Source organism: Sebastes fasciatus, chromosome 8 (assembly GCF_043250625.1).
Source record: "Sebastes fasciatus isolate fSebFas1 chromosome 8, fSebFas1.pri, whole genome shotgun sequence".
In the NCBI taxonomy this organism is placed as follows: Eukaryota; Metazoa; Chordata; class Actinopteri; order Perciformes; family Sebastidae; genus Sebastes; species Sebastes fasciatus.
The window spans coordinates 32,736,019-32,748,233 of record NC_133802.1 but is presented as its reverse complement, the minus strand read 5'-3'; the positions used below and the strand labels follow the sequence as shown (position 1 = coordinate 32,748,233).

At 39.6% G+C, this 12,215-nt stretch overlaps 1 protein-coding gene across 2 annotated transcripts in view; it reads left to right on the top strand.

The window, feature by feature from the left end:
• The first annotated feature begins 1,343 nt into the window (after positions 1-1,343).
• phactr3a (phosphatase and actin regulator 3a) overlaps positions 1,344-12,215 on the top strand; it is a 51,652-nt gene continuing 40,780 nt past the window's right edge. The window contains exon 1 of one of the 2 annotated variants that reach the window (XM_074645154.1): positions 1,344-1,659. In XM_074645154.1, coding sequence (XP_074501255.1) covers positions 1,554-1,659 — 106 coding nt within the window. In that variant the 5' untranslated portion in view covers positions 1,344-1,553. The remainder of the gene's footprint in view (positions 1,660-12,215) is intronic. The other variant, XM_074645155.1, reaches the window with a different exon arrangement.

Genomic DNA, 12,215 nt, shown 5'->3' with positions numbered 1-12,215 from the left:
ATATATAGATCTATATATATATACAAATATTAATGCTTTAGGAAAAAATGCAGAAATAAATTAAAAGGTGCAGGGGCATTTAATTTATTTCTGTATATATCTACGAGTACAGCAAATGTACATCATCAGTTGACCAGTGTCCAATGGTGCATAAGATAAGATATTCCTTTATTAGTCATGGGGAAATTTGCAGTGTACAGCAGCAAAGGGGATAGTGCAAAAAACAAGAAGCATCAGCTAACACAGTAGAAAAAGAGCTAAACAAAGTTAAACAAAATATGAACAATCAACTATAAGAAAATCTTAAAAAAATATTTCAAAAAAATATAATAAATTAACCAATTACAGGCAATTTTGTCATATAAATTCTCGATTAATGATTACAAAGCTTGCTCGACTTAATCTGGTATTTAACTGGGCTAAACCTATATAGTAAAGCTTATATATAAAATATGCGAGGGGGGTGCTTAAAAGGATACTGATGTGTTGCCAAATATGTTATCACCATAAAATACATGAATATTCATGGTAAGATCCACAAAAAAAAAATACATCAATGTGTGCAGCATGTGAAACGCTTTTTGCTGGGAAGCTCCATTAAAATAATAAGTTATATTATAATTATAAAAGGAAATACTTTGTACAAAAGCATATTAAAAACATATACATTAAGTATATACACAGTATAAGATATATTATATATATACAGTATAAGATATATTATACAGTATAAGAAATATATGTATACAGTATGAGATATATTATATATATACACAGTATAAGATATACTATATATATACAGTATAAGATATACTGTATATATATAGTATCAGATATATTATATTTATATACAGTATAAGATATTATATATATATACAGTATAAAATATATTATATATATACAGTATAAGATATATTATATATATACAGTATAAGTCAATTATATATATACAGTATAAGATATATAATATATATATACAGTATAATATATATTATATATGTACAGTATAAGATATATTATATATATACAGTATAAGATATATTATATATATACAGTATAAGATATATTATATATACAGTATAATATATATATTATAAATATATACAGTATAATATATTATATATATATATATAGAGTATAAGATATTATATATATACAGTATAAGGTATATTATATACAGTATAAGATATGTATATATATATATACAGTATAAGATATATTATATATATACAGTATAATATATAGTTATAGTGCTATAGTTGAATATTTTGTGGTGTTGCTGGACAGGCATCATCACCCCTCCCACAACACACACACACACATACATACACACATACACACACACACACACACACACACACACACTGTTCAGCCATGGCTCCCTGCTAGATAGAAGAGATGCTCAGAGCTGCTGTTGTGTTGTCAGAGCGCATTAAATCTGCTTCTCCTCCTGACCTTGCTGCTGCTGCCTCTCTGCCTCTCTGCCTCTCTCTGGTTGGAGCTTTTCAATATTTTATTGAGGATTCCTGCGCTGTCTCTGTCTCTGTGTCCTCATGGCTACATCGGATGGACTAGACAGCGGCTGTCTGCAACGAGGCAGATCTCAAAGTGACCCGAACATCCTCACCGAACCGGGCATCGATCTGGCTCATGGCACAGGTAAGAAACACGCGTCATTGTCTGCACATTTTATTTCCCTATATATGTTTTTTTGCAGCGGGTTCCAGCAGGCATTGCCCGGTGGTGATGGGGGGTTATAGGAACATAATGGGGATAATTAGAGCATATGCTTCCAACCTTTTGGACGAAACCTCAGCGCTGCAAATTGAAAAATGAATGTGCCATATCAGCGTCTATATGAATGGCTGCAGATTTGCTCGTTATATGAAGAAGAAGACGCCTGTAGCCTCATCATCATCATCAGGCTGTTATATGGCTGCAGGTCAGGAATCAGCGTGTATATATAGGCCCTTTAATATGATATTAAAGCGTGCAACATTTACTATTTCCCTTCTGCAGGATGCAAAAACCTCCCTAATCAACATTTACTATTTGCATTCTGCAGGATGCAAAAAAACTCCCTATTGAGCATTTATCATCGCATGCATGTGTGTGTGTGTGTGTGTGTGTGTGTGTGTGCTCCATGATGCTCTGCTGCTATTTGTTGTCTTTATCTCTGAGCCTCCATTACAGCCTCGTTATTCAGGACACACATGGAGGGTTTTGTTGCACATCTTTGTTGGTATATTAAAGCTATATAGCTCTGACTCTGCTGCTGCCTATTGACAGATCATCCCTAACCCCTCCTCCTCCAATACTGAAATGATCACTGTTGTGATCAATGAATGGCCTGTCCACGTGATGCAGGCTATATGGGTGGAAATACCCCCCAATTCACAGCCACATGCACTCACAGTTCATGCATCCTGCAGGTGTGCTCTCCAACATGGAGCCCTTATTGTTTATCTCTCCTGTTAGTCATATCCCTCTGCATATGGAATAATGAATTGATCCTTCATTAATAAGAGGAGAACACCAGGGAGCAGTCATGTTCTGCACTTCTCTGATGAACTCCTGTAAAATAGACTTTCGTTCTCGTGTTTGCTGTAAATCCTCCTGAATCTTCTCTTGAATCACTAATATATCTTCTTTTTTTACGTAAGTGAGGCTATTTATGGTCATATTGTGTGGGCTTGGGAAGAGTCATAACCTTTTACTCCCACGCATGGTGAGTTTTACGCACATGAAGAATGCTTGACTGAATGAATCAGATAAAAAAAAAAAAAAAAATGGTGTCATTCACCTTTCAACTGTTCGCTAATGAGACCTCACATCTCTCCAATCACACCTATCTGCAATCATCAGCTGTCCACAGCACATTTTAAATGGCGCCTCGGCCTCCTATGGATGGTTTTAATTCACACACACAGGTGGATGTGAGAGTGTCACACCTGAATAAACAACACCTGCCATTGCTACTGTAGTGATGAGAGCTAAAGCTACAAGGGAACACTGAAGATCAGCCGGTTAAACCTGCAGCAGAATATTTTTTGTCATCTTTGGGGCAAAAATTCCATAATAACTTTTCAGCATATTGTAATTCAAATGTTCTGAGAGACAACTAGACTTCTGCTCCTCCTCATGGCTCTGTTTTCATGCTTTAAAAAAATCTAGCCTGTGACGAGAGACTTTGACCAATCACAGGTCATTTCAGAGAGAGAGCGTTCAGAGGCAGCTGTCAATCTCTCACAAACTCCGATCAAACGGTCAAACTAGGCAGCGCTGATCAAATATGAATCAATATTCTGTTACTGTAATGCCTATTTCTCTCCTCAAATGTTTTCAGAAACATCTTGTTTAGCTGTAAAATGAGAAAGGTTGCTCCGGCTGGTGGGCGGTGCTTGGTATTTCCCTCAACTTCCCCAACAAACTTTCTCATTTTACAGCTGAACAGTACATTACAAGATGTTTCTGAAAACATTTGAGGAGAGAAATAGGCATTACAGTAACAGAATATTGATTAATATTTAATCAGCGCTGCCTAGTTTGACCGTTTGATCGGTTCGCGAGTGATTGACAGCTGCTCAAGAGACGGCAAGACTCCAGCTCGGCTCTGATTGGTTGTTTTCCTCCGGTCTGTGAAATCTTCCAGATGCCGTGAGAAGCACCGGAGGACACAGAGGAACATGATTTTTTTGTCAGATTACCTGTTTCATTCTCTATATATCATACAATATAGTGACCGTTTTATAAAAATAATCATATTTGCTCCATTTCTACACACTGCAGCTTTAATGGACCCCTCGCTGTATTCAACCCTCTTATGGATGATTTAGGTGGATGTGATAATGTCACGCTGGGTCTCTGACACACCTGAGTAAACAACACCCCCCATTGCTTGTGATGAGAGCTAAAGCTATGAGGTGAACGCTGAATATCAGCCTCTCTTACCATCGGCACAGTTTGAACTTTAAGGTTTGAACCTAGTGGGAATGTAATGTTTTCAACAGAGGCTTTGTTTACATAAAATTATTACACAGCTGTGTTGAATACTCGATTATGATTGGTCAATCACGGCGTTCTGCGGTCTGTAATTTCTGTATAACAGACCGTTGCTATGTATAACAGACCGTTGCTATGTATAACAGACCGTTGCTATGGGCACAGTTCAGATGTCGGACTCTGGAGGACTGTTTTTGTGTCAAAATATTGATTTCTTAAGTAGGTAGCCGTGTAATAAGCGGGATAACGAACAGCTAGCGGGTCATTGTTGTGAAAGAAACCCCGAGAGGGCGATGCTGCACCCCGACGACCAACAATGACCCGCTAGCTGTACATTATCCCTTAAAAAAAAATCAGGCACAAGCAGGCGCATGTTCATATCCCTAATATGCCCAATGAGTGATGGAATATTGCAAGAACCATAAAAACCAACTCGCACAAACCCGACAGTAAACCAGAGACGTATTACACCGAGTCCTAACTGAATGTGAAGTCTACTGGCTGCGAGTGACATAACGGATTCAGTGTGGACAGAGAACACCAGACTATGTTATTATAAGTAGGCTGGTTCCTATTTCTGTCAATTAGAAGAAACAACAAGGTCGATATTAGTATGTTAGTTTGGTATTATTATAAAAAATATAGATATTTAAATCCCTACATGCATTTTTGGCTACGGCCACTTCAGTGAACCCCCTGAACCAACGCAAACTACACCTCTTACGCTGGAATATGCACAACTGCATTACTGTCACAAACAGTCGTCAATACACTGCAAGGACAGAGTCAGTGTCTGGTGACCCAAAGTACACAACATGGCCCGCCCCCGCCCCCCCCTCTCTCTCTGCGTGGATCATCACTGCGCTAGCGTCTGGGACAACCAGTCTTTGCCAAAGGATTACTTTGGCAAAGACTGCCTTTTGCCACCAACACAGTGGCCCTTGCAGCTGCAGAGGCTGACACTGTATTCATCCACTTACTCAACACTGCTGGGGAGGAGAGTCAATAGAGAGGACGGTCACAGTCGACCATCACAGAGAATCCCAGCAAATGGGTGCAGTGTAATGATACAGCAGGACAACAAGTCAATCCAGCTGTCCAACAATACACTATTACTTGTGATTAAAGGACCAGTGTGTAACATTTAGGGGGATCTTTAGGCAGAAATAGAATATCATATTAATAAGTATGTTTTCTTTAGTGTATAATCACCTGAAAATAAGAATCGTGTTTTTCGTTAGCTTAGAATGAGCCGTTTATATCTACATAGGGAGCCTGCCGTGTTTCTACAGTAGCCCAGAACGGACAAACCAAACACTGTTAACTTTTCCTGCTTGGGTTGGAGTCGATAACGTTACTCGCTTCTGTCGCCGCCGCTCTCTCTCTCTTGCTTCACCACTCACTTCCCACGTACACACACACTCTAAGCGCTCTACTCTTACAATAACTGGCTCTAGAGAGGGACATTCGTGTCATTGTGTCGGCCTCCAAAGCAATCCTACACGCTTGGCACACGGGAGAAGTTATAATCTGCCAGATCCTGTGTGGAATAACATTTCAAAGTGTTTAGGCTCAACTCTGATAATGTTTTCTCTCATTTAGGGCTGCGACCAACGACTGTTTTCATTGTCGATTATTTTCTGGATTAATCGATTAGTTGTTTGGTCTATAAAATGTCAGAAAATGGTGAAAAATGTCGATCAGTGTTTCCCAAAGCCCAAGACAGCGTCCTCAAATGTCTTGTTTTATCTGATGAGCAGTCCAAAACCCAAAAATATTCAACCTAAAATTATGTATATTGTTTGGGATTTTTGATCCCTAAATTTTTAAATTATGAAATAAATCATAAAAGTTATTGTTACTACTTTTGTTTATCAATTATTTTATTAATCGTTTCAGCTATGGGCTGTAATTAACGATTATTTTCATTGTTGATTAATCTGTCGATTATTTTCTCGATTAATCGATTCGTTTTGTTGGTCCAAAAAATGGTGAAAAATGTCGAAGATGACGTCCTCAAATGTCTCGTTTTGTCCACAACTCAAAGATATTCAGTTTATCGTCATAGAGGAGGAAAGAAACCAGAAAATATTCACATTTAAGAAGCTGAAATCAGAGAATTTTGACTTTTTTTTTCTTAGAAAATTACACAAACCGATTAATCAATTATCAAAATAGTTGGTGATTAATTTAATTAGTTGACAGCTAATTGTTTAATCTTTGCGGCTCTACTCTCATTGTTGCTAGACTCCTTTATCTTGTGGAAACTGAATGGAGACATCCTCTGAGCTGCTGATTTATACCTCACTTATATAGGAACATAAGTCCGGTTAACAGCAGCAGCAGTATAAAAACTTGTTTAGTCAGTTTGTTCAGACAAGGACCCCCTTTAGATTCTGCTGCTAATAAAATGTCACTTTCACTCAAACTTCCACTTAGTCATCGCAGAGTGTCGACCGAGGTAATGGTGTGGAGAGGACACCTTGAAGCGGACAGGGAGCGTGTCCAAGCAGGGCTGTCCCTCTGGCTTCATCCCCACTACGTAATTCCTCTGTCCTACAGAAAGACAGGGTTCTGTACACAGATAGAGAAGCTCTGGTGAAAACAACTCAGGCAGGAAGTTTGGAAAGAGTTGCCCAACACACATATCAGGAGAAAGTAGAATGGGAATATCAGTCATTTGGTATAAATGCTAGAGGTCTAAGAAGATATTGATACACCGTATAGTATTGCGATATTATGTTTTGTGATACTGTATTGATTCTCAAAAACACTTAATTAATAGTATACATGCAAAGATTTGGCTCAGATTGCAAAAAAAGTAATGCTTGGATGTTACAGGGACTGTGACGAATGCAAATGCAGATTCCACTGTTCTGATTCTTACAGTTGGCACTATATCGCAATGCATTGAGTCATTACCCCTGTATCATGATACGTATCGTATCGCCAGGTTCTTGTCAATACACAGCCCTCATAAATACACAAATACCGTGCCGATACAGCTACAACTAACGCATATTTCTATCATCGGTTGACCTGTTTAAGCCTTTTTGATTAAACAATAAATATTTTAGTCTATAAAATGTCATAAAAAAATAAAAAAGCATAAGTAGATGTCTTGAGATTACTTGTTTTGTCCGACCAACAGTCCAAAACCAAAAAATATTCAATGTACAACGATATAAAACAGAGAAAAGCAGCATATCCTCCTCCTTGAGAAGTGGGAACTAAAAAATGTTTGGCATTTTTGCTCCCTAAATTGTGAAATTAAGAAATAAATTATCAAAGTTATTGTAACTAGTCATTTATTTTCATTGTCGATTAATCTGTTGATTATTTTCTCGATTAATCGATCAGTTGTTTGGTCTATAAAATGTCAGAAAATGGTGAAAAATGTTGATCAGTGTTTCTTAAAGTCCAAGATGATGTCCTCAAATGTCTCGTTTTGTCCATAACTCAAAGATGTTCAGTTTACCGTCATAGAGGAGGAAAGAAACAAGAAAATATTCACATTTAAGAAGCTGGAATCAGAGGATTTTTTCTTAAAAAATGACTCGAACTGAAATCGATTATCAAAATAGTTGATTAATTTCATAGCTGATAATCGATTACTTGTTGCAGCTCTAGTTTCAGCATTACTGTATAGATGCAAATGACCAACCACTCTCAAAATGCTGTAATAATTCATGAAGAAAATCTCTTTTCACCTGCCCTCCCTCCCTCTTGAGAAGTCACAGAGCAGAGTGAATGAAAGAACAGCGTCCTGAGAGCTCACAGGAATTCCTCATCTTGCTCAAGGCGACTTCACCACGGTGGATCTCCGCTCACACGGCGGTTTAAGCCCGTCGGACCCAATTTGTTGGGTTATAGGGACAGTGTCTCTCTTACCATGAGTGCCCACTGATCGGTGATCTTTTAGGTCTCATCCTGTCTCCTCCTCTCCCGCCGGTCTCACTGATACCTGGATAATCCTCTCAGATCTGACATCAGAAGAGTCTCCGAGGATTGCAGGTATAAGTGGAGCCCCCCCCCCTAATGAACAAGGAGATACATCAAAAACCCTGAGAGAGCTGATATTGAGCCGTGACCATGACTCACCCCAAACCAGAGCAATGTCTTGTACATAATACCTCCCTTATTCTCAGGCCTCGATGAGTAAATACGGGAAATATCTGACTCAGTGGGTCTTATATAACGTGCTCCCCATTTAACGAGGCCTTGTTTAAAATGAAGAAGTAATAATGGATGCAAAATGGTACTAGTGCCGCAGGAATTCCTTACATAATGTGTGAAAAAAGCAAGCTGGTTTTTCGAGATATCCAGAGCATTAATACAGCAGCAAACAACTAGTAGCTATGTAGAGATATAGAGGAGTGATGTCTACCTGAGCAGAGAATGAAGTCACCCTCTGTGTGTGTTGTAATTTGAGCTTCTCTGTGCTTTGTTTATAGCATGTGAGTAACTGTGAGCGTGCCCCACTGGCTAGCTAATCGCCGCCACTCTGCACTGCACTCATATGGCGCCCCCCAGGTTAACACTGTCAGCACTGTTGACGTTGTTAGCACTGTTAGCGTTGTTAGCACCATTAGCTGCCCAGCCGCCAGCTCAGCCGTCCCCATGTTGAGAGCTGCGTGGAAACAATCCCTCAATCATGCTCTGAATTTAGAATCTAATTTAAGATTTGAACAAAGAATGTTTATCACCAAGAAGTGAGAGAGTCAACTGTTTGTTCCGTTGCAACATCAGCGCACAGCAACAAAGCTACGCTTCCGCCATTTTGGACTGAAGGCGATTACTGGCTGCCAATAAAACGTCCGCCTAAAAAGAGCCGTACAAAAGTAAAACAAAATGATTTCTATTTTATTGTCATATCGTAACGAAATGGCCTGTGTTGAACAATAAAAATATTTAAAATATAATAAGCGTTTTTAGTGCAGAAAATGGCGGCAGCGGCACAAAAAACACCGGAGTTTTGTCCACAGGTGCAGTTTCCGTTGGTTCAGAGGCTCACTGAACCACCTAGACATGCATCTATATTTTTTATAATAACGTAGAACTAATAATTTACTGTAATGATGAATTATATCAACCTTGTTGTGTTGTCTTATTGACAGAATTAGAAACCAAAAAGATAAGATAGATTTGTGTTTTTTCCCTTTACTTATAGCCTAATAACATCGGACACTCTCTGTCCACACACCGTTAAATATGCACTTCCTGTTACGCCATGTAGACAAACAACGTACCTATCAGCTGTACGGTCAAGATCAGTCTGGAGACGTAATCACTTAAGAGATGGGTGATACTTGCTATCTTCCGATGTGTGTGTTTTTAAAACAGAAAACAGGTTTTATGCTGCGATATTTACTGAAAATGACAATACAGTCAACCTCAGTAGACTTTCATGTGATCTCCCTCCAGCCAGCCGCCTCCTTATTTAGGTGTTTGTAATGAAATGAGGAGGTATCGTATCAGATATCTTCTCATTTCAACTTCACAAATCAGAAACAGCATCCGACAAAAGTTCAGCTCAAAACGTCGCGTTGCGCAGCGCTTCGTCACTCCTGGACAGTTAGTTCATTCCAATAGAAAACAATGTAATCAAACTGATTTTGACACTGACACTTGCTCGCGTCACATTCTGTTTGGAGGGTGTAATATGTCGGCTACACAGCATCCCAATACATTAGACCTCTCTGCGTTGTACACATTACACTCTCTCTAGATTCTTTTTTTTGTGAACCCCCGACCTTAAAGTTCAAACTGTGCCTATGGTTTCATCTCTTTGCTTCTATACTCTTTGATTCGAATGAGTTGTTGTAGAATGAAACGAAAATATGGACGTATTTAAGCGTTCGTACATTAATACAAAACTGCAGCTTATGCACACATACTCCACGAACCAATCAAAAATCAATCTATATCTATCTATCTGCTTACTCTGCATTTATCTATCACCCTCGGATCTGGAGAAGATTAACACCTCTCAACAGATAAAGAGTGGTACCGATCTTCTCAACCAACTTTCAGCAAGAAGCGTATAAATATAACAAGCGTAATTCCCAAAATAACTTTTTCTATTCCCTCTGTTTTTCTGAATGATATTTCAACCTCGTCTAGAGTCTATAAACGGGGTGTGAACTTGTTGCATTCAGCCGTGGATCACATGTGTTAAGTGGATAAAACACAACAGCGAGAGCAACAGTGGCTGAGAGGTGAGAAGTCTAAAAAAAGCAGGAAGAAGAGAGAATCAGACACCAGAAAAGAGTTCCTCTCAGGGCTGCCACACCGCTTAGTCGATTAGTCGACTAATCGGTTGTTCTGGTCTAAGATTTCTTTAGCCGATTAGTCGTTTTTTTCATGCTGAATGACTTATTTCTAAGAAACTTCTGTGCACATCTCCGATAAACACAAGATTTAAAGTGGTGGAGAAACTCAGGTTTACATATCTGTAGATTAAAAGGGACTGTTTGTAACTTCTTACACGTATAAATAATTACGGGTTGGTGTCCCATGCGCGCTCGTGTGTTGCTACGCTGTTCAGACGAGACTCCAACACAAACTACACGGAAGCTCCAAAACAGCAAAGTTCTATCTAGTGAAGCCCGTTTTGCAAAACAGTGTTGGCCGTGGTCGGAGGACGCGGAGGAGACCGTAGCTTTGGTCTCCAGGACCGGAGTCTCTGCTGAACTCTGCTCCTCTGCCTGCCTGCCTTCACTCACACACCGCACTCGTTCTCGCTCCGCTCTCACGTGCATGCACGCACACTACACACTGCAGAAGAGTTAGTAGCTCTGAGAATATCTAGTGAATGTACAATGGACGTTGGTGCAGAAATAACTGCTGCAGCTCCTCCAGACCAACAGAGGTTTCCCGTGTCTTGTGAAGTGACGGGGCTCCACAGCGAGAAACGTTATCGTCTCCGACCAAAACTCCGGTGTCTCCCCTGTTCCCTCCGGCCGCGGTCGGGAGGCTGAAGTAGGAAAAGCCAACACTAGGATCAGCAGTGATTAATGGAGAGACCTTCGTCTGGTCAGCTAACATTACTGCCAAGCAGCTGAAATATAGAGTGAATTTGTGCTTTTAGCTGACGTGTGTCTCCTCACTGTTTTGAGCGATGCTCGTTCATGTCTATGTAGAGCGAGCACAAGCGCGAGCAACACGACGCTGACTTTCGTTGACTTACCGGCCACAGGTGTCGCTGTTAACAAGACATTTTCTGATTCTTACATACAGTATATTCCCTTTAAATCAACTAATCCATTAAAAAAGTATGTTAGGGGCGCCTGGTTAGCTCAGTTCTAACCGCGGTGGCCCGGGTTTGAATCTGGCCTGTGGCCCTTTCTGCATCCACTCTCTCTCTCTCTCCCCTTTCCAAGACTCTATCCACTGTACTGTCAATAAAAATGCCCCAAAAAAATAACTTAGTTGCAGCTCTTACTGAAACGATTAGTCGATTCATCAAAGAATTGATAAAAGTCTAATTACAATAACTTTGATCTTTTATTTCTTCCATTTATAATTTACGGAGCAAAAATGCCGAACATTTTTTAGTCCCCACTTCTCAAAGACGAGCATATGCTGCTTTTCTCTGTTTTATATCATTGTACATTGAATTATTTGGGGGTTTTGGACTGTTGGTCAGACAAAACGAGCAGTCTGAAGACATCTACTTTGCCTCTAGGAAATTATGCATTTTTTAGTCCTTTTATGGCATTTTATAAACTAAAGGAGGGCTGCAGCTAACGATTATTTTCATTGTTGATTAATCTGTTGATTATTTTCTCAATTAATGGATTTGTTGTTTGGTCTATAAAATGTCAGAAAATGGTGAATTTTGTTTTATTATTATTTAAAATCTTTGGTGACATTTTATAGACCAAATGAATCGAGAAAATAACCGACAGATTAACCGACCATGAAAATAATCGTTCATTGTAGTCTTCAGAAGAAACCACCTGCACCGCCACCTACATGAAGCCTCATTAAGGTCTTACTTCCTATTTCCAGTAGCGGAGCTGTAATTCACGCCGGCATCACGACTCATTCGTCATGGTCAGCCTTAAGGGACTGTGAGTCAGTCAAGGCCACCTGTTAGTAGTAGCTATTCATTTCTCTCCTCCATGATGCTATAGAGGTCCCCGCAGAGGCCAAGGAGACAAACACTCTATCCATCTAAACCATCCAGAGTCTGAGAGCAGCTTCCTGGT